Consider the following 23,588-nt stretch of genomic DNA (forward strand, 5'->3'; position numbering starts at 1 on the left):
AACTAACAGTCATCGCACAATCTAACTTTGGCAATATTAGTGCATCAACTTCACACAAAGTTACATAAAGCAGAGACAAACACATTCAACTTCGAATTCTTAAGACTTCTAATCCCAAAAAACCAAAATTTTAATAACAAAATTACAATTATGTTTTTTTATAAAGAAATTACAATTATAAAATAGAGATAAAATAAAAAGAAAGTAATGGACCTAAGAGAATTGAGAAGGAGGAAGGTGGATTCATTTTCTAGTGGTTAATAACCGTTCGAAAGTGTGTTTTTCATTTCACTAAAAACAATTTCTAATAGTTTTTAACCATTATAAAATGAATCCGCTATAAAATTACCGTCACGTCATCATTTAACCATGTTATTTGACAATAATAACTAAAAACATTAACAAAATAAAAGTTTAGGGACCAAGACAAGTCAAAATTTTGTTTTAGGACTAAAAGTGAAGACCTTAAAAAGTTAAGGAATAAATATTTAAAATTGTTAAAAGACATTCTCATAAATTAGATGATAATTAGTGAAATACACATTTAAATTGAAAAAAGTATAATATTGTAATTATTGTGAACACTTTTTTCGTAGACTAACTAATGTCCCCTAACTTTTTTTCATCCAATATTTTCATCCTTTCATTTATTTTGGTCGTTAAGTAATAATGTAATATTATTTTATTTTTATTTTATTTTATTATACTTGTGTGCTTAATAATAGAAGAGTAATGGGACAGTGATGCTTGTGTGTAGATATGAGTAAAATAAGAGTACATGTGATGACAATATAAATAAGGTTGAATGCTACAAAGGTAAATAGAAAATAATCCATTTTATTTTATTTATTATACATAAATGATAATTAAAATATAATTCAAATGTTATTTTCTTTTCCTTTTCTAATTAAACCCAATTAAAATATTTCTTCTTCTTTTATTTACTCACAAAAAATATATTTCCATAACTACCCTCACACTTCTTCTTTTATATATATATATATATATATATATATATATATATATATATATATATATATATATATATATATATAAAGATAAAAATTAAGTATGGAAACAAAACTGATTCACAGTATTTATTTTAAGTAATTATAGAAAATATATAAGAAATAATGATTTGATTTATCATTGGCAATACATTTTTCTATTTTTTTAAAAATTATCAAAAATATTTTTTAATGACTCAATCTAATTATCTAATCCAACCCAATCAATTGAATTGGATTGCTAAAAAAAAATGCAACTAAATCTAATTCAATTATGTTTAATTGAGTTATATTGTAAACTAGAAGTGTTTCCAATGTATTTTGTACATGCAGTTACATAATATAAAGAAAGAAAGCAAATGCAATACAGTACAAAACATAAAATTACTTATATTGCATAACAAAGTAACACGTGTAATGTAGTTGGATAGATTTTATATATATGTTGAGATATATATGTTGAGATTAGATTAAATTTAACTCAATCCACTTATATATGTAATTTTTGTCTTATATTTTATCTAAAATTTGTATTATAAATAATTTAATATCTTATATTCGAGTCAATTATAATTTAATTTTAATGTGCCTCCAATATTAGTTATGCTGGTGTCTATTGAAACGCCGAGGCCGAGGGGTCGAAGTGTACCTACACGCCACACTGCAAGAGTGTCGCCAAGTTGGGTTTGATGAACGAAAATGATCAATCCATCCAACAAAATTTTAATTAATTTTCAATAATAATAATAAAAAAAGGCAAAGAAAGTTACGCACAAAAGCCTCGTTTTGTTCTGTCCCTTTATTCCTTCCTTCCTTTCTTCTTCTTCCTTACCCCTTTCCCTGGCTGATTTAGGGTTTTCTGGCAATAATCTCCTTTCGGTACTTTTTACCTCTGAATCCTCATCATCGCTATTGCTGATTACACTCCTCACAATGCTCACTCAACGCCTCGTTCGAAAAACGTGAAATCTTCTCTTCTGCAATTTCTAGGGTTTCGAATTGCGGAACCGATTCATTCAACTCAACACCACAAAGACTCGATCGATCCATGGTAGCGTTGTGATTGGCGCTCGGTGGCGAGCGAGTTGATAGATTGCGGGTTGGCTGGATTTTGTATGGAAACTCGGAGCCGGAAGCGGGCGGAGGCTTCCTCAGCTGCCCCTTCATCCCCTTCCTCTGGTCCCACCACTCGTTCAAGCAAGCGCGCACGTCTCTCTTCTTCTTCTTCCGCTTCCGCCGCCGTGAACACTCGGTCCCGTGCATCCAATACTAAGGAACCCTTGCCCCCTAAAAATCCCCCTCCTCCTCTTCCTCCCATGGACTCTGCCAACGAATCCTCTGGCTCCCGCCGTGATCGCCGCAACAACAAAGAAAACTCCTCCGACAAGGGGAAGGAGAAAGAGCATGATGTCAGGATTAGGGACAGGGATGCGGCATTGAACATGGATGGCAGTGGTGGAGACGAGGACGATGACAATGACAATGACAGTGAAGGCGGTGTGGGGATTTTGCATCAAAACTTGACCTCTGCGAGTAGTGCACTTCAGGGGCTTCTTCGGAAACTCGGTGCTGGTTTGGATGATCTGCTTCCATCGTCGGCTATGGGCTCTGCATCTTCCTCTCACCAGAGTGGGAGGCTGAAAAAGATCCTCTTTGGATTGCGGGCGGACGGCGAAGAAGGGCGGCAGGTCGAAGCATTGACACAGCTCTGTGAGATGCTTTCGATTGGGACTGAAGAATCGCTTAGTACATTCTCTGTTGATTCGTTTGTTCCTGTGCTCGTGGGGTTGTTGAATCACGAGAGCAACCCTGACATCATGCTTCTTGCTGCCAGAGCATTGACCCATCTCTGCGATGTGCTCCCTTCATCTTGTGCTGCGGTTGTGCATTATGGTGCAGTCTCAATCTTTTGTGCCAGGTTGCTCACAATAGAATACATGGACTTGGCTGAGCAGGTTGTTCTTTAATGGGAATGGTGTTAGAAGAAACTTATGAAATATAAATATTTGTCTTGAACTCTGGTGCTGCCTAATTGTTTTTTAAAACTATGTATATTGCAATGTTTCTGGGTTCAGTTGTAGAAGAATCATGCATTTTGAAAATGAAATTCTTATAGTTTGATTACTGTGTTTGATGGCATGAACAGTCCCTTCAAGCTTTGAAGAAGATCTCTCTGGAGCATCCCACTGCCTGCCTACGAGCAGGTGCTCTTATGGCCGTGCTTTCTTATTTGGACTTCTTTTCAACAGGAGTTCAGGTAAATTGTCAGTGAAGTACCTAAATTTAGAGGATGATTATATTATATGGTCCTTTTGGATAGTCATAAATCATTTGGCCACAGATGCCTTTAGTGAGCAAGTGTGTGTATGTTGACATTATTCTTTGTTTCAGCGGGTTGCATTGTCTACTGCTGCAAATATGTGCAAGAAGCTTCCTTCAGATGCAGCTGATTTTGTGATGGAAGCTGTTCCTCTTCTGACAAACCTTCTTCAGTACCATGATTCCAAGGTAAGGTCATGTTTTGTTTTAAGTCTTGTCACATAATGGAAACTGTATTTTTCCTTTTGCATCTATAACTTTTCCCGTTAAGGAAGTTTTTTTTAGCTTGAGAGGAGGGAGATTTTGATCCCTGTATCCCATAGTATAAAATATTTTTCTATAGCTTCACCTTATGCATTATCAATTTTTGTAGGTTCTGGAGCACGCCTCTGTTTGTTTGACTCGAATAGCTGAAGCTTTTGCATCATCTCCAGACAAATTAGATGAGTTGTGCAACCATGGACTTGTAACACAAGCTACCTCCCTCATTTCTAACAGCAGTTCTGGAGGTGGTCAGGCTTCTCTCAGCACACCGACATATACCGTGAGTGCAATTTTTACTTTAAGTCGGATGCATTTTGCATGTAGTTTTGGTCCTTGACTTGGGCATATGCAGGGTTTAATCCGACTTCTTTCAACTTGTGCGAGTGGATCCCCTCTTGGAGCTAAAACCTTATTACTTCTTGGAATTAGTGGTATTCTTAAAGATATTCTATCTGGTTCTGGAGTTTCTTCTAATGCCTCTGTTTCTCCTGCATTAAGTAGGCCACCAGAACAGGTATAGTATAACACCAGAACTTTTCTTTTAGTCATTCATGTGTAGTTTTATCTCGTAATGTTCATTAAGCAGCCTTTGACCTTAAATACACCATTATTTAGATCCTTGATATTTCCAGTTCTCTTACATTTGTGAAGGAATGAAATTATTCTAATTCTCTGTTTCAAATATATAGATATTTGAGATTGTAAACCTGGCGAATGAGCTTCTGCCCCCATTGCCACATGGAACAATTTCTCTCCCTATCATCTCCAACATGTTTTTGAAAGGGCCCATTGTAAAGAAGTCTCCTTCTGGTAGCTCTGGGAAACAAGAAGACACTAATGGAAATGTTCCTGAGATATCGGCTCGTGAGAAACTATTAAATGATCAGCCTGAACTACTTAAGCAATTTGCGATGGATCTCCTCCCAGTTTTAATACAGGTTGACATTTGTGCATTGATCATTTGCTTAAATTTTGCTTGATAAATTTGTTAAATTAAAAAAAGAAGTTCTGATATTGCTCCTTTGCTTCCTTATTTATCTTCTTTGGTTAATTGATGGTATTGGCTTGCTTTTGATACAGATATATGGTTCTAGTGTCAATGGTCCTGTTCGGCACAAATGCCTTTCTGTCATTGGGAAATTGATGTATTTCAGCACGGCAGAGATGATCCAGTCTTTGTTGAGTGTGACAAATATATCAAGGTATGTAGAAGTTTAATTGGGTTGATATTGCTTGATATCCTACTGATTTTATGGGTTTAGAAAATTTATGCATTGTTGCTTTGATCATATAGTTTCTTAGCTGGCGTCCTAGCATGGAAAGATCCACATGTTTTGCTTCCTGCCTTGAAAATTGCTGAAATTCTTATGGAAAAGCTTCCCGGGACATTCTCCAAGATGTTCATTAGAGAAGGTGTTGTGCATGCAGTGGACCAACTTATTTTAGCCTCAAATTCAACCAATATCTCTACACAGGCATCTCCTGCTGAGAAGGATAATGATTCTATATCTGGAGCATCATCTCGCTCTAGGCGTTATCGGCGACGGAGTGGGAATTCCAATCCCGATGGAAATCCTTTGGACGATTTGAAAACTCCAGTTTCAGTAAATGTTGGTTCACCTCCAAGTTCTGTGGATATGCCAACATTAAATTCCAGTATTCGGTTATCTGTTAGTACAGCTGCCAAAGCTTTTAAAGATAAGTACTTTCCTTCAGATCCTGGGGCTGCTGAAGTGGGTATTACTGATGATCTTTTGCATCTGAAAAATCTTTGCATGAAGTTAAATGCTGGTGATGATGAACAAAGGACTAATGGAAAGGGGGAATCTAAAACTTCTGGATTTGGTCCGGAAGAGTATTTAATTGGGATCATAGCTAACATGCTAAAGGAACTTGGCAAAGGAGATGGTGTATCTACTTTTGAATTCATTGGTAGTGGTGTTGTTGCAGCTCTGTTGAATTATTTTTCTTGTGGGTATTTCTCTAAAGATCGACCATTAGAAGCCCACCTTCCCAAGCTTCGCCAACAAGCACTTACAAGGTTTAAGTTATTTATAGCAGTTGCACTACCTTCTACTATTGAAGTTGGGACTGTGGCTCCTATGACTGTCTTGGTCCAGAAGCTTCAAAATGCCTTGTCCTCCTTGGAGCGTTTCCCTGTTGTGCTGAGTCATTCATCTAGGTCATCTAGTGGGAGTGCACGCCTCTCCTCTGGACTAAGTGCTTTATCTCAGCCCTTCAAGTTGCGGCTTTGTCGAGCCCAGGGTGAAAAGTCACTTAGGGATTATTCATCCAACGTTGTACTGGTTGATCCATTAGCAAGTTTAGCAGCGATTGAGGAATTTGTTTGGCCTCGTATCCAACGTAGTGAATCTGGTCAGAAGTCCACTGTAGCCACTGGGAATTCTGAATCTGGGACAACTCCTGCAGGAGCTGGTGTATCCTCTCCTACTACCCGTCGCCATTCTACTAGATCCAGATCATCTGTTAATATAGGTGATACATCTAGAAAGGAAATAACTCAAGATAAAAGTACAAGTTCTTCCAAGGGTAAGGGAAAAGTTGTATTAAAGCCTGCACAAGAGGAGGCAAGAGGACCTCAGACCAGAAATGCTACTCGCAGAAGAGCAGCTCTTGATAAAGATGCTCAAATGAAGCCTGTAAACGCTGACTCTACTTCTGAGGTATACCGATGTAAACTGAGTTAGGGACTGTTATGACAGTTATCTGTAGAGAATAACTGCTTTAGAAATCAATGTTAGAAACTCAAATATCTGTCTTAGAAAACAGTACTGTATTAGAAACTTCAGGATAGTAGTTATGTATTTGGAGTATATGTCTGTTAGTATGTGGTTTTAATTAGGCAGTTTAATGTTATTTTTAAGTTCGTGGACAGAGAATACTCTGTAGGAGACTTCTGTCTCTGGGACAGTAAGTGCTGTTTTTGTATGTGATAGGAGACTCTAGTCTTTAGTACAGCAAATGTATTGCTGTATTTGTATGTGATAGGAAACTTTTGTCTCTGGGACAGCAAGTGTATTGCTGTATTGTGTGTGATTTAAGTGTTCTATATATTTTAGGCAAATGCTAGGGCGCTGTTTGAGGAAGTAAAAAGGGAAAGTTTTTTATTGGGATGCGTAAAATGCACTCCCCCTATATTTTATTTCTTTACTTTATCATTTGGTGTTCTATCATATACTTTGAAATCCTAGCGATGAGTTTACAATGCTACAACTTTTTTCTTCTGTTAATTTATAACTTTCAGTTATTTAGTTTTTGTTGGATGGTTTTCTTCTTTTGCTCTCCACTTCCTTCTGGCTATGTATGATCTGACTATGAATGTTGCTGTTTTCATGTTGGTTTATACAGTGAAATATGAGGAGAATACTTAATAATGCCAATATAAGGTGTAAAGATGCATTATTAGATTTTGCATCGCAAGCTTGAAAAGTCATCTGGAATTTCTCTGCAACTTTGGACACACTGGATTTTGTTGTCTGTAGATCCTTGAAATGTTTTACCTCTGCCATTTAGTTTTATAAATGGCTTTTGGTTACAATTATCTATTTAGATATATCTCTTATGTGAGAAACACTACCTAAGTGTTCTTTTGATTATTATGTTGAACAGTTGCTTTTTTGCACCATTGATTTCTTTACATACATTAAAATTAAGCTATTATAAGATTTCCCTGCAAAAGTGTTGAGTTACTACAAAAGTGAGGAACATTGCCAAGCCTCATCCTTCTAGCATTAAGTGTATGTGTCAGGATTGTTTTAGATTATTTGTGGGTGGGTTGCATATTTTTTCTATTTAGGTTATACTTGTTTTGTTTTTCATTGCTTTTGATTATGGCAGTGTTTACATGCATGTTGTTTAGCTAGGTTCTTGTGGTTGTTAAACTGGTGGAAGGATCTTTAGAGTATAAAATACAACACACATTCTATATGCAGTTGATATGGCTCAACTTGGCTGCTAAACTCATCTTTTTACTGCTATGCTTTGGACTAAATCATGAACCTAATCCAAGTATCCTGAAGTATCTAAATATTAGTCTCTTGTTTTTTCTTTTCTTTTTTTACCCTTCTATTGACATTTTTCATTGTCTACATTGTAGGATGAAGATTTGGATATATCCCCTGTTGAGATTGATGAGGCATTGGTGATTGAAGATGACGATATTTCTGATGATGAAGATGATGACCACGAAGATGTATGTTATCTACTGTTTTGTCTACTTTTCTTACTTGGTGATGAGTATCACATTTAAGTAATTACTGTGTTACTGTAATTTTTTTTTTTGCTTTTCTGACAACCCCCCAGCTTTTTCTACGTTTAACACGGCTTTTAATATATTAAAATCTATTTTTGGCTACCAACGCTGGTGTCCTTCAATCTTGTTTACATTTTTTTCAAAATGATATGCTGCTGTCTTTGTATCATTTCTTTGCTTTCTATTTTTTCTTCTGGGTATAATGATGCAATGAAGTTTTAGTTTATGATCTTATGCGAACTATCCAAGCCTCTGACCAATAGCTCAATCTAGGTGTTTTATTTCCAAAATTTTAATTTTAGCTACCATCATTATTGTTAACCAAGATTGAATGTTATAGTTAAATTCAGTTGTATCTATTCTTAAAATATTGGTGCTTGTTTTATTTTTATTGATGCAGGTACTGAGGGATGATTCTCTTCCTGTTTGTTCACCTGACAAAGTACACGATGTGAAATTAGGCGACTTAGCGGAGGAGAGTAATGTTGCTCCTGCAACAAGTGATGGCCAGGCTAATGCTGCCTCAGGTTCTAGTAGCAAAGCTGGTACAGTCAGGGGATCAGACTCTACTGATTTTAGGAGTGGCTATAACTCAAGCTCAAGAGGTGCAATGTCATTTGCTGCTGCTGCTATGGCTGGACTTGGATCTGCCAATAGCAGAGGTATCAGGGGTGGAAGAGATCGACTAGGGCGTCCATTGTTTGGTAGTTCTAATGATCCTCCAAAGTTGATATTTACTGCTGGTGGGAAGCAGCTTAATAGGCATTTGACTATTTATCAGGCAATTCAAAGGCAGCTTGTGCTAGATGATGATGAAAGATTTGCTGGCAGTAGTGACTATGTATCCAGTGACGGAAGCAGGTTGTGGGGTGATATTTATACTATAACTTATCATAGGGCTGAGAACCAGACAGATAGGACTCCCCCTGGAGGTTCAACCTCTAATGCTTCAAAATCTTGCAAATCTGGGTCTGTATCGAATTCTAGTTCCGAAGCCAAGCTGCATCAGACATCTGTACTAGATAGTATCTTGCAGGGAGAATTGCCCTGTGAACTGGAGAAATCTAATCCTACATACAATATATTGGCATTATTGCGGGTGCTTGAGGGTTTGAACCAACTTGCATCTCGTTTGAGGGCCCAAGTGGTTACTGATAGCTTTGCTGAGGGAAAAATTTTGGATTTAGATGAGCTAAGTGTTACCAGCGGTGCTAGGGTTCCTACAGAGGAATTTATAAGCAGCAAACTTACTCCAAAATTAGCTAGGCAAATACAAGATGCCCTTGCCTTATGCAGTGGGAGTCTTCCCTCGTGGTGTTACCAGTTATCTAAAGCGTGCCCTTTTTTGTTTCCTTTTGAGACCCGGCGACAGTATTTTTATTCAACTGCCTTTGGGTTATCTCGTGCATTGTATCGCCTTCAGCAGCAGCAGGGTGCTGATGGTCATGGATCAACAAATGAAAGAGAGGTCAGGGTTGGGAGATTGCAGCGTCAAAAGGTTCGTGTCTCTCGAAATCGCATTTTGGATTCTGCTGCTAAAGTGATGGAGTTGTATTCTAGTCAAAAGGCTGTACTTGAAGTAGAATATTTTGGTGAAGTTGGCACCGGTCTGGGTCCCACTCTGGAGTTCTACACACTTCTCAGTCATGACTTACAAAAAATTATACTTGAAATGTGGAGATCAGGTTCTTCAGAGAAATATCAAATGAAAATTGATGGAGATGAAAAGAAAATGAAACGTAGTGAAGGCTCTTTTGTTGGAGATGGAGAACTTGTTCAAGCTCCTCTTGGGCTGTTTCCTCGACCTTGGTCTGCAAATGCTGATGCATCAGAGGGTACCCAATTTTTTAAAGTGATTGAATATTTCCGACTATTAGGCCGTGTAATGGCTAAGGCTCTTCAAGATGGACGCCTATTGGATTTACCAATGTCAGTGGCATTTTATAAGCTTGTTCTTGGTCAAGTAAGTTATGAAATGTTGATGTCTTATCTGATTTGATGTGCATCTTAAGGTTGATTTTTAGTATGTATATATTTAACCCTTGATATATTGCAGGAGCTTGATTTGCATGACATTCTTTTCATTGATGCTGAGCTTGGGAAAACTTTGCAAGAGTTAAATGCCCTTGTTTGCCGAAAACATTATATACAATCTACTGGTGGTAGCTACACCGATACCTTTGCTAATTTGCATTTTCGTGGGGCCCCAATAGAAGATCTCTGCTTGGACTTCACACTTCCTGGTTATCCAGAGTACATCTTGAAACCTGGAGATGAAATTGTATGTATTCAGTCTGTTTCTATTACCTGGTTTTTGTTTTGGTTCTGATTCTGTCTGTTATGAAAATTGCTTTGAACTTACTGTCAAACTTCCAGGTTGACATCAATAATCTAGAGGAGTACATATCCATGGTGGTTGAGGCAACTGTTAAGACTGGAATCATGCGTCAAATGGAAGCATTTAGAGCAGGGTTCAATCAGGTTATATGCTGTCTCAATTAATTCATGTAACTTTTGTCTTTGACTGTGCACCTTGTTTGGTGATGCTGTGTAAGCTCTTATCTAAAATGTCATGTATTTTTTAACTGTGATCAGAAAGTTCTGTAATATCATTGTTGTCTGTCTTTTACTTGCACATTGTCAATTCTTATTTAAAACATCATGTATTTTTTAATTGTGATCAGAAAGTTCTGTAATATCATTGTCTGTCTTTTACTTGCACATTGTCCATTCTTTTTGGTGTTCCTTCTCTCAAACAATTTTATTGAAAAGTAAACTTGACTGGGGTTTAATTTGATAATAATAATATTGAGCATGGATTCTTCAGCTTTTAGATTCTTAAGGGGCATTGTTTTTTCTAATAAAAATTATTACTTTTGGTTATATCTTGAGCAGTGAACTGCATATATAGCCTGAATATCGGATGTATTAATTAAGAAATTACAAAATGTTTGTTTTTGACTTTTACTTATGTTTGCTACCAACCTTGTGTCCCCCTTCCCCTGGCCCCTGCACATCAAGAATGGAAGATAGAAAATACACATTTTTTTTTTATATTGATGTCAAATATTCAGTTATTTAATGTCAAAATTTTACAAGTGAAATAAGCTACTGGCTGAGGAAGAGATGGGCTGGGCTGGGCAATAGTTGGAACTTGGAAAAACTAGTTTGATGATTTGTTCATTTGCTTGAGTCCAAAAACTAAACATTTGTCACTTGCCCACTTGTTCTTTTCAATTCAGGTTTTTGACATCTCATCTTTACAAATTTTTTCTCCCCAAGAACTGGATTACTTGCTTTGTGGCCGGAGAGAATTGTGGAAGGTATTCTTTTTTGTGCAAAAGTATTACTGCTGCTTACAACAATATTTTAAATGTTACCATGAATAATGTAGTTATAAATTTATTTTTCTCTTTTCTGCAGACTGAGACACTAGCCGATCATATAAAATTTGACCATGGTTATACTGCCAAGAGCCCTGCCATAGTTAATGTATGGTTCTTTTCCCCATAGAAGGACATTTGTGTTTTTGGAAATTTAGGCTTGCTATATTTGATGCTGAACCTCTATGATGCTATTTTCAGTTACTCGGAATTATGGGAGAATTCACACCAGAGCAACAGCGTGCCTTCTGTCAATTTGTTACTGGTGCACCTAGGTTGCCTCCTGGTGGACTGGCAGTTCTAAATCCAAAATTAACGATTGTGAGGAAGGTATTGAAAAAATATTTTTGATCACTTGCAACCTGTGCTATTTATTCATGCGGCCTTCACGCAATTTTGTACTTGAATGTTAAAGTGGCTTTCCTCTACTTTTCCTTTTTACCTCTTAAAAGGGGGCTTACAAAATGCAAAGTTTGTAAGTGATTACATTTACATGTCTGGGTGCAGCTTTCATCAAGTGCAGCTAATGCTTCATCTAATGGGAACGGTCCTTCAGAATTAGCGGATGATGACTTGCCAAGTGTGATGACGTGTGCAAATTACCTTAAGCTTCCTCCTTATTCTACCAAGGTAGAACACTGCAAAGCATTGTTGGTAATATGATCATGCATGTCAAAGTGTCTTTTGGTGTTGAACTGTTGATATTTGATTTCCATTTTAAAACAGGAAATTATGTACAAGAAGCTACTCTATGCAATCAGTGAAGGCCAGGGATCCTTTGATTTATCGTGAGTTTCTGGAACTAACCAACCCGGCCCTGTATGTTAATATGATGATGAATCAGGGTTTACTCTTGAGACTTGATTATTTTTTGGTTATATGTACTTTCCTCCCTGCTTCTCAAATAATGGCCTCTCCCGGGTCACACATCAAAGGTGGTGACATGGTTCAGGTGAGTTTACCATTGTTGTGAAACCTCACTATGATTCTTGACACTACTAGACCATTGTTGTGAGCTTACCAAGAGCCTCTTATTATTTTGTTCATTTTCATTTGTTGGTAAACTAATTAATATCATTTCTTTGATTACTGGCAGTTGAATCGGATCGCCTCGTTCTAAAGGTGTAAAGGAATTTGCGGAGCTCGTTTTAGCTGTTACAACATGTAAATAGAATAGGAATGTTGAGTAATTCCCTCCCCCCTCTAAATTTTCCATCATTCTGTTTTCAACTCAAATTATTGGCAGTTAGTTATTATACATGCATGGAAGATGGTAAAAGGAATAGAAATAATATCAAATACTATGCTTTATTATTTCATGTTAGATCTGTTACGAGCTTTTGTTGAGGTAAAATGTGGATATCACTCTATGCTGATGCTATTTGCTATGATTGCCCCAAAATGAGGCGCTCTATAGCATAAATAAGTGCTGTTTGGGTTGCCGATTGGTTAGTCGCTAATGTACACTTTTGCTAAAGCATCTCTTTTGTTACTTCTCCGTTGAAATGCATTGAAATTCCCGCAACCAAGGTTTGAATGGGAATTCAAACATTCCCTAAATTTCATGTACTAGCTAGGGCTATCTAAACTGTGATAGCGCCAATTCTAATGCACTTTAAATTTTCCCCAAGTTATTAGAATATTATGTTCTAATGTGTTGAAACGGTTCAAATAGACTTTTTATATTATAAGATTAAATTACTCATTTGATTTCTTGATTTATATTTTTTTAGTTCCTATAATTTATATTTTAATTTGTTTTTAGTTCTTATAGTTTGAAAGTGATTTTTTAGTCTTTATAATTTATATTTTAATTATCTTTTATCACAAAAAATATATAAAAATAATTAATTATAAATTATTAATTTTTTTTATAAATTATCTTGCGATAAATTAGTTATAAATTATTTGTTATTATTTTTATAATTAATTTTAATTGATAATATTAGTTATATTTTGATGGTAAGGATTAAAAAAAATTAAAATATAAAATATACTGATTAAAAATATAACTTAAATCATAAAAATTAAAAAAAATAAAATATAAATTATAAGAATTAAAAAAATTACATCAATTAAAAGAAAATGGTCTAGTATGACAATAAGAGAAATGCAAATTCCTAGCTATAGTACGACACAATAAATTTTTGGTAGCTCCAATCAGAGTGAAGGACGAGTGCCATTGGATATCTATTCCTCCAGTCGAGGATGGCGTGCATGTTGATCTGAAAAAGACGTCCCCAGTCTATGACACGGCTCAGGGATCAACCAAAGCACCCATTCCATGTTTTGGTGTAAATACTCTATCTCCACAATCATTAATTCTATGCTACTTTGTTGAGTACCCAACTACCTGTCGTAGTCGTGGTTGTGAAAAACAACTCCCATACCCATAACTGTCATACTGTGAGTTGCTGCAATGCAATATGGATGTTCTTATTGAGCAACGAAACAAGTGGTTATAGGAATATGTCAGAGTCAAAGGATAAAATAATTAAAGTTCATTAATAATTTTTTTATTAGTTTTATAAAATAAAAAGACTTCCATTTTTGACAAATGTCATATATGCTGTCAAATAAGTTTGGTATATAACTCTTATTTAAAGTAAATTTTGTTTTAAAATTTTCTTTAGGTGTCATTCATTGTTGGACTGGCGGCCCTGCCCGTTGTCAAAGAGCATCGTTATCGACTGCTGGGGAAGCAACCCCGTTAGAGTTAGAGGAAGCAACTCCCATTCTACGTGCGTACGGACAATTGCTATTTGCTAGGGAGACACAACAATTGCTTCCTAAAGCAACATTGCTATCCATAATAAATTTAATTAAAAAAACCAAAAATGATTATTATAGTGTTATTTTTATGTAACGTTGGACTTTAGTACTTATTGTAATGTATTTTTAAAATAAAAGATACATTCCTAGCCGTTAAAATAGAGTGCAAACGGACATATTTGTAGCCGTTAAAAATTGTGTTATTAGAAGTATCGGATATATTTTTTTGCAATATAAATATAGGGTAATGTAATTTTTTTTACCCAATCAAAACCTCTAAAATTTATCTCATTTCATTCTTAAAAAATTCACAACTTTATTTATTTTTTCATTTGGTGAATCCAAACCAAAATTCCTTTAATATGAATATGTGGTTTAGTTTCATACCAAATACTCAAGGTCTCAAATTCAAATTTGTAAAATTTCTCAAATTTACTAATCCCACAGAATAATCCAAATCCAAGTATGATAAATTTTCTAGATTATACACTCTCATTTCATCTATATCATTCCTCTATGTATCAATCACCACTAATAAATCCTTACATGGATCAAGGGTCTTCAATAGATACTAGTAGTGAACAATGGAATGAAAGAGAATATGATGTACCATCCAACTTTGTGTCAAAATTCCAAATTCTACCATTTGGGGGGGGGGGGGGGTTGTAGGTTCAAATAACAACATCAATGTATTCAACAAATCTTCTATGTTTAAGGGTGTTACGGAGAAGAAAGTTCCTACAATACAATTTTGGAGTGAATGGAATCCACATATAACGCGAGGTACTTTCTAACGAATGATATTTATCTAGATTAGACAACACTTGTGAAGATCATCCCAACTTCCAAGGCCATAGGGTCATAAAAAAAAATTGTTTGCTAAACATCAAGAAGCAACAAGAAAGGATGTGGAGCACACACTTGGAGTGCTTCAATATTGGTTTGCAATTGTACGCGATCCTATGCGTGATTGGAGGAGCATGGACACAGTCAAACATGTATTATATGCATGCATCATATTGCATAATATGATTGTGTAAGATAAACTACACATATAATGTGAATTTTGACCACTATTATAAATATCCCACTAATGATGTGCCAACGACCAATATATGTATTGATCATTATCCAACCCTTGAATCATATTTGCTTAGAAAAAGAGAAGTCCATGATCTGAGATATTATCACCAATTTCAAGTGGACCTTGTGAAATATATTTGAAAACGTTTTGGATGTGATAATTAGCAAAAACTAATTATTGATTTAATTATGTAACTTTTATTATTTTAGTTAGTGTCCTTTATGTTTTGCTATATGTTCTTTCATCATTTTAAATAAAATTTAATTTTTATTATGTTTATATTTATATTTTTTATTTTGATTTTTTTAATTATTTAACATCTGCAAAAAATATTTAACATAACAATGCACAATTTTTTTTCTTAATTTTAAAAGTTTAATTAATTTACAAATAATATAATTATAAATTAATAAAGAAATTATTAATAAAATATAATCATAAAAGCTTTTTGGAGGGACCCATTGGAAGCAAAAAAAAAATAATAATTACTTCATTGTAGAGATTTATTGCATATATTAGCTTGTATTTTGAAAAGTAAAAATAAATGATATGTACCACATGTTTGATTAAAATTAAAAAATGGATGCTCTTATTGAGCAACGTAACAAGTAGCTAAAGGAACATGACATCACGGTCGACTCAAGAGTAAAACAATTAAAATTCAAGCTTATGTCCACTAACAAAAAGTTATTTTTTTATTAGTTTTATAAAATGAAAAGGGATTCATTTTAACAAAAATGTCATATATATATATATATATATATATATTCAAGTAGGTTCTCCTTTTTTATTTAAAGTATAAAAAAATTCTTAAAACTTTAGGTCTCATTCATTACTAGAGCCGACCTTGATGTTGTGCTAACAACAACACAACGGTTGATTTTTAAGTGGAAAGAAATTAGTGAACTTCTAAGAAAGAAACGAAAGGGTAATACAAACTACCAGAAGTTCTTATTCAATCGTACAACCGAGGAGCTTTATGGTGCCTTGTTAGCTAATACTAATGAAGAGTGTGTGGTTAGGATTTTTCTTTAAAAGGATTTGTCATATGTTAACAGAGTTTATAACTTTTTTTGTTTTGGTAATAAACGGAATAATTAATGAACTCTTTTGAATTGCTAGGCCTGAAGTGCTTTATTAAAATGAACCAAGAAGGATGACAAGTTGCAGGCGACCAAATATGAAACAAAATTGAATTATTGTAATAATTGTTTTTAGGGTTGGGAATAGGCCAGCCCAGGCCAGACTTTGAAAGGCTTGAGTATGACATACGATGAATTTTTGAGACCTGAGTCTAACCTATAGCCTATCAAAACTTTTATTTTGGTTCGGTCTGACCTTTTTAAAAGCCTAGTATGACATGATAGTCTTTTTAAAAGTCTTTTTCACATTAAATTTTTAATATTCATTTGCTCTGGAATAGGAACAAGAAAGTTATCACGAAAATACCAATAAAAATAATGAGAAATAGAAAGGGCACATGACTCACATCTAAATTATAATTAAAGTAAGATAGTTAAAAAAAAACAATTGTACCTAAAAAATAATATAAGTATATATTGGTACACAAAAAATAATATAAATATATATACATATATATAGGTCGGCCTATCAAACTTTTTAATAAGCTTAAATCTGGTCTATTTAATTTAATAGACTTTTGAAAAAACCTGAGTCTAAACTTTTAATTAAATAAACCAATTCAGATTAGACTTTATGTAGATCAGATCATAGATATCTGTAGACCGACCTGACCTATTTCCACCATGATGATTGTTCTGCATTCTTTTTCAATGTAAACAGAACAAACAAAATGTTGCTTGTTAAGTAAAAGACCCCGATTTGAGGTATCATGTGCTGCTACAAAGCAAAAGCTAACTAAAATTTGAGCTTATGGACTCCACCACTTCACCAATCAAATCACTGACGTGGCCACCCAACTCTACTTGACCTAGTGGCAGGTTTCTAGGATTCATTCACACCTCACTTGGATTGCAAGTGCCTTCGTCACATTTGGGCAAGCATCTTGGCCCTTAGTGAAGGCGTCCTTGTCAATTGGAACCAAACAAGATGCTTTTCCGAGGCATTGCTGCACAAAAAAATCACAGGAAAAAGAAGAAAAAACTTCATAGCCTAAGACATATAAAAGATTTATTTGGTATTTCCTTCTGTCCAAGCAATAAAAATTCCTTATTTTTTGATTTTAAATATAAGTAAATATCAATTATACATAACTTATTCAATCAGTTTATCTCTAAAATATCTTTCATTTAATATGATCAAAGATTTTTTTATATTCAATAAAAAATTATTTATTTTTTAATTAGAAATAACAATTTAATAAAATTAACTAATTTTTTAATAAATATGAATTATGTCTTTTTTGTTTATTAGTAAGACGGGAGAGAATATTTGATAACGAGAGCTCTACCTTCTCCACAATCTGCTTGATGGCAGGTGCATTACATTTGCCTAAAGCAAAGGCTCCACATGCACCCGCAGGATCACCAAAGCTTGCAAACTCCACAGCCTTAATGGTTCTTTGGTGTGGACATTTGAGTGAAGCTGATGGCACCAGATCATTCACAACAGCCTGGAACTTCTCGCTCTTAATTGCCCATGACTTGACATTGGGGGGGTGATTCTCTGTGACGAAACTGCATATTGTATCTCTGTTAACAGTTAGGATTTCAACCTTTTCTGGATTAGCTATCTCTTCCTCAAATACAACAAGCAAGTTGTCTTTTGGATTGAAGTAAGTTCTTGGGATGTGGTACCTGAAAGAAAATAAAGAATAACTTGAGTTAGTTTTTCTAGGCCAAACAAATATATTTTTTATCGGTAAATATTAATTGTTTGTTTTTGTTAGTAGCAAGGAAGGAAGGAGATCCAGAATTCACTATCTTTCCTTTCTTTCCTTCTTCTTTAACTACCCAACCAACATTATATATTGGTTTGTTGTTTATGACTCATGAGTGATTTACTTACTCTGATTGAGTAGGCTGTCCAAGAGGAGAGAGGTAACTCATCCAGTGACGACCAATGCTTTTACCATTGATCCAAACCATTCCCTTCCCCATACCAGTCATCCTGATGGCAACAGGATCCGTTCCCTCTGGGGTTGCAAAATTTGTCTGCAAAATGAATGAATACAAACATGTTTGATTTGATTGAATCCTTCTAACAATGAAAATAACAACAACAACTTGCACAATAAGTAACCATTACCTTGTACCAGGAGACAGCCGGTCCAGGTCCCTTGGCTTCTTTCCATTGTACTTTCTTTGATCCTTCTTCAGTGAAAATGCCAAGCTTCTCACCTTTGATACCAACCTGCAAATTGGCACCAATTCAGTTATACTTATACATACAATCTCACAGTGATTAATTAATTAATTAATACCTCATGACCCCAACCATTAGAAGTGAGATCCATTTTTCCAGAGTTGAGACCAAGGATGAATATAGACTTGGGTCCAGCGAACCTGTGTTCCATGTATGCTCCACTGTCCTGTATATTAAAGGGGACACAAATACAATAATAGAATGATTCCTTGAAACAAACAAGTGCTGAAAATATAGGAGAAGGAAAAAAGTTGAGCCAGCTCTTACGGGGAGTCCCACAGTGGAAGCCAAGATAGCTATTTGGTTAACTCCAACCTTCAAGGTTACAGGTTTCTGGAATTCAAAACCTTTTTCTTCATGGCTACCATGATTTGATCCTTTATTAAAACCACCAAGACATTTAATTAGCCAAATATTAACACCAACTTTAGTTTCTCATAGAGAACATATATATAGTACTTTGCCATGCATGCATGAAATTGAATAAATCCAAATACATTGATTGGACTTGATCCACTTCCTCTATGAATTTCTGTGTTCTTACCAATGAATTCTCCATTTACAAAGGCAAGCAATGAATGACCAAGACTCATAATACGGAGAATGGTAGGTATATCATTCTTCTTTGGCAAGTCTTCTGGACGTAGTTCTACGCTGCAGTAAATATATATATAAAGTCTCATATAGCAGTTGCATGCATAAAGAGAATATTGAAATATATATCCTCAGCTGCTGACAAGAACATGAACATAAACTCACCTGGTGGTGTACCATGCATAGTCGCTGGTGTCTTTAAGCAAGCTATAAAGCTCTATAGGATTCTTTTCATGGGTTGGAATTTGCTTGGTGGTTGGAATGGTCTCAGAATACACCTCCCACTTATGATCGTTTGCTGCCATTGACCGCTTGAAATTCCTTGAACTATGTTGTGAAGCAATCTGCAGATTCAGGAGGCAATGCAAAAATCAATCAAAATGGTTAGCTACAGAGCCAAGCACGAGAACCATGAAGCATGCACACCTCTCTTGTTCGCCGCGTCAGACGTTTTTAACACCTTCACACCCAAACACTTGTGCGACCCTTATTAAGTGCCTAATTTAAAAGTTATTTTTGTTGGCTTGAACACTTAAGTTGTCACTTTTACACAACTCACACACTTGAAAAAACATAGAATATTTGTTTAAAAAAATGAATATTCCATCAATTTAGATATTTTATTGTATGTAACTTATATTTCATTTTATTAGAGTCTCTATGTGTGAATGGAGTGTCTCTGCATCCTAGATTTTAAACATTAGCCATGTCAAAGTATCCATGTGAGAGAGTTCATGCTTCATGAGAATTCTCTACTTGTAAAAAGAAGGCAAGGGTTAAAAAAGAAAGTTACTTACACATTGAGTGTTGAAAACAACAGTCTTGCAGTCAGGAAGGATGCTAATGGAACGTGGTGGCATATAGTAGTCCGTACCTCTGAAACTTATGGTTGTTGGTACTTTGGTGTGGTTGTTGGTGATGAAAGCAGCACATAAATTACTTCCTGGCTTCTCAAAAACTATAACCTGGGAAATTATGTTGAGAATTTTATAATTTCTAATTAATTAATGAGTTAAATATTAAGTGATCTAATTTAATGAGTTCATTAAACTGCCAACAAAAAATTGAGATGAACTTAGTGAACGGAAACTAGTTTGATCCATTAGGAGATAATGAGAACTAAGGTATGGCTATGATTCTTGATACACCAAACAAAGGTCGCATAAGAAAGAAGATGATTTGGTTGAGGAAGATCATTAAACCAATTGTTAGTAACCGATGTAATATTTTGCTGCGTGTTGATAAGTTCTATGGATCCAGGTTTTCTTTAAAACCTCTTGATAATTTGACTTAATGTGTTTTGATACTCATTTGATATTTTATAAGGTTTATTAAAAATTTCAACAATTTAAACTTGCAGCATGGGTTAAACTGTCTTGTGGGAATGTGAATTTTGAGAATTGGCTGTGTTGTGTCAGATTAATGCTTATTACCTCGTGATGTTGGCTCATTTTTGTGACGGTAGACGCACCATTAAACAGGGCCCTCTTGCATAGGCTCAATGCCCTGTGCACATCCCTCAGGTGACTCCATTTTGGTTCTCTCTGCATACCGTACTCATCAAGAGGGGCTTCATCGTAATATCGGGTTGTAGTGAAGGCAGAGCTTGTTCTACCAAAATTTGTTCCACCATGGTACTACACCAGTTTCAGATTGAGTTTATTTAGTAAGAAACACAATAATGTCCATAAGTTAATTTCTTTATCATAAAAAACCTTTATTTATTACCATATAATAGTTCACCAAAGATCCATTCTTAGAGAAGAAGCGAGCAACTGAGAAGGCAATGTCTTCTGCTGATCTTTGAGATGGTGGATCTCCAAACACTCTATACCTGTAGTTGCAAATTACCAACAAATTAGTGGGGTAAGCCAAAACTAGAACATTGTCTTAAATACTTGACAAAAATAAGTGACCGTTATTTTTAATTTTTTTTACATGAAGATCAAATGACTTAAATTTTACTTAAGTCCGGTTTACTAAGTCACTGCATCTTCATTCGAGGGTACGTTCTAATTTACTAATTGCATGAATACATAAAAAAAAAAAAACTAAAAAATTGATCTCTAGCCAACGAATATATATACTTACTGAGCAGTCCAGTTTTCAGTCCATATGGCAGGCTTGTAAGGTTTGTTGGGGCCTGAAAAGGTATCACCACAGTGCCTTCCATTGCATGCATTAATCTGCCAAATGAAGTAGGCATGCATGATCAGGGCAAAGATAACACGTACATACACATGCATTATTTAATTTATATCGACGATCACTGGAATTGAAGGAAAATCAATTATGTCAAACATTTAATTTTCATGAACTTACCACTGGATCAGGAGCATCTGTCTGCTTGCACATGATCCATGGAACTCCAATATCCAGTGACACTGCCATTTTTGCGGCCCATTGGACATAATTATCTCCTTCCTCTCTAAAAGCACGTTGGATATGGTTGTACTCATTCTCAATCTGCAGCACGTACGAAAACAAAAATGTTGTGAGCACTAGTTTGCTTATACTATATATTGAGCAACTTGCAGAAATTAATTAAAATAGACTTGGGAGAATTAGGATCTTGTGGAAATAATCAGAACCTGTGCCAAGATGATAGGGCCTCCTTGGGGAGCAAAGAGGTTCGCGTCTTTCACCGTTTTTATAACGGTTGATACATATTTTTTCATGTGCTTCTGCAAATTATAAATTATTTTAATTAGTAATCTTGAATTTCCAGAAATTAGAAGCAGCTCTGGAGTTCTATATATATATATATATATATACTAGTGTTTTGCCGACGCCGGACTCATACTCCTATTTAAATATTACCAATATATATATATATGGAGATCGATCAGAACACGGTTAATTACCTTAAAGGGTTCATTGTTAGAGCGGAATATGATTTCAGGGACCTCTCTTAGCCAATATGGAAGTCCTCTGATGTATTAACATTGAAGGAAATATATTATCAAATCGGAGATAAACAGAGTGAGCACACTTTCTTAATAGAGTATAAGAAATTTTGCACTTTTAATTAATAATTAAAAAGTGTATGTGTTCATGAACAGTATTCGGTGTTAATTTGTTGTTTCTTTTAACGTAGTTAGGAACATACATTTTAGAAATGAAATAATAATTAAAAGGGCATACCCGTGATTCCATTCAGCTTGGATGAAAGGCCCAACCCTGAGGGTTACATACATTCCTTTCTTTTGAATAAGCTTGATGAACTTTATGTAATCATACTGCGGCTCAATTGAGTACTGCAAAATGGAGCAAATTAATCACCAATTAGTCAAGCTAGGACATTCATTAACCTTGGAATAATACCAAACTTTACATGCATGCATGCATGTGGTAGGTACTTCAGCTGCTTCCCGAATTCATTTACCTTGCCTTTCTCAGTCTCATGAATGTTCCAGAACACGTAAGTTTGGACCACGTTTATGCCTCCCTGTCTTGCTTTGTCAAGAATGCCTGCCCACTCCTGAAAACACAACAAAACAGTTAGCTGAAGCTTTATTTTATCTATAACTAATTATTATATTATTATGAATCTATCTAACAAGTGTCTTGAGAATATTAATAACTGTAGATAGTCAGGGATAATCACCTATTCGGGATCTCAATCAATTTTCACATAACAAAGAGTTGAATTTTTAATGTACAACAGAGAATTAATAAAATTCGACTACGTCCATGTATGTTACATTGAGAATAGACCATATAATAGTTTCTTGTGAAATGATATGATGTTACTTGATGAAGAAGGTATGTACCTCGGGGGTGCTTCGTGGGTAATGGATGGAACCGGAGAAGAGAAGCTCCCGTCTTCCATTGATAATGAGTGACCTGCCATCATAAGTCACAGTCTTCTTCTCCCCGCCTTCGTCCTCGTGACTGTTAGAAGTCGTCATCTTCTTCTCGTCTTCATGGGCGCTGGTGGCAGCAATGACCAATGAAAAAGTGATGGTAATCAAAAGAACTTTGAGAATTGACATGTTAATTGAGATAATTGTATGTGCAACAATGGAGAGAAAGAGAAAGAGGTGAAGTGTGGTTTGATCCAAGTGACCCTTCTTCTTAGATGCAAGAGTTGCTAAGAAATTGTTTCCGCAATTGTGACACTAACTTAGGAAAATCAGGAAACACATGTGTATTTAATTAAGGTCTTAGAGCAAACCTCGGTTTCCCGTTTTGGATTTCTGTTAGGAATCATTGGTCATGGTTAATCTTCGTCCTAGGCCTATCTTATATTTTGCTTTCTCCTTCTTTCACTGCCAGCTACATAACGTAGTTTAGTTTTTCTTTGCCGTGTTGGCTATAATGTCGGGGACATATATACATATTACATAATATCTTATCCCTATCTCTCTTCCCCGGCCACCCTATATATAGTTTGAATCAATGTCTTGTCTTCAGCTATATATATAAGTTGTTCAATTGTTCCACACTCCTGTAGTTTGATTTCAGCCTGTCTTAAACTTAATTATCATGTTTTAACGCTAGTATAAGAGAAATTTAGTTTAAATATTATTTTCTATCAATAATTA

The 23,588-nt window shown here is 35.2% G+C and overlaps 2 protein-coding genes across 3 annotated transcripts; one reads left to right on the forward strand and one right to left on the reverse strand.

Annotated features, from left to right (window-relative positions):
- The first annotated feature begins 1,764 nt into the window (after positions 1-1,764).
- On the forward strand, positions 1,765-12,565 carry LOC100804501 (E3 ubiquitin-protein ligase UPL3). Its single transcript, XM_003537761.5, has 18 exons — positions 1,765-2,962; positions 3,154-3,264; positions 3,399-3,515; positions 3,700-3,870; positions 3,943-4,104; positions 4,280-4,528; positions 4,671-4,792; positions 4,885-6,274; positions 7,708-7,803; positions 8,264-9,826; positions 9,920-10,144; positions 10,240-10,344; positions 11,106-11,186; positions 11,287-11,355; positions 11,448-11,576; positions 11,754-11,876; positions 11,973-12,198; positions 12,343-12,565. Exons 1-17 carry the CDS (start codon positions 2,123-2,125, stop codon positions 12,036-12,038), a joined length of 5,619 nt encoding a protein of 1,872 aa, XP_003537809.1. The 5' UTR covers positions 1,765-2,122; the 3' UTR covers positions 12,039-12,198; positions 12,343-12,565.
- Positions 12,566-16,670: 4,105 nt separating this feature from the next.
- On the reverse strand, positions 16,671-23,339 carry LOC100780092 (beta-galactosidase 13). Of its 2 annotated transcripts, XM_006590794.4 has the most exons (19): positions 23,219-23,339; positions 22,815-22,974; positions 22,427-22,522; positions 22,186-22,298; positions 21,906-21,972; positions 21,633-21,725; positions 21,364-21,507; positions 21,133-21,227; positions 20,770-20,875; positions 20,475-20,678; positions 19,839-20,006; positions 19,207-19,385; positions 18,992-19,101; positions 18,715-18,824; positions 18,506-18,613; positions 18,331-18,435; positions 18,091-18,236; positions 17,534-17,879; positions 16,671-17,191 (listed from the first exon to the last, which is right to left on the reverse strand). In XM_006590794.4, the coding sequence occupies exons 2-19, from the start codon at positions 22,950-22,952 to the stop codon at positions 17,075-17,077; spliced, it is 2,445 nt and encodes an 814-aa protein (XP_006590857.1). In that variant the 5' UTR covers positions 22,953-22,974; positions 23,219-23,339; the 3' UTR covers positions 16,671-17,074. The 2 variants fall into 2 exon arrangements, with proteins under 2 accessions (XP_006590857.1, XP_006590856.1); XM_006590793.4 differs by lacking the exon at positions 23,219-23,339 and having other exon boundaries at positions 22,815-23,199.
- Positions 23,340-23,588: the final 249 nt, after the last annotated feature.

Source organism: Glycine max, chromosome 11 (assembly GCF_000004515.6).
Source record: "Glycine max cultivar Williams 82 chromosome 11, Glycine_max_v4.0, whole genome shotgun sequence".
In the NCBI taxonomy this organism is placed as follows: Eukaryota; Viridiplantae; Streptophyta; class Magnoliopsida; order Fabales; family Fabaceae; genus Glycine; species Glycine max.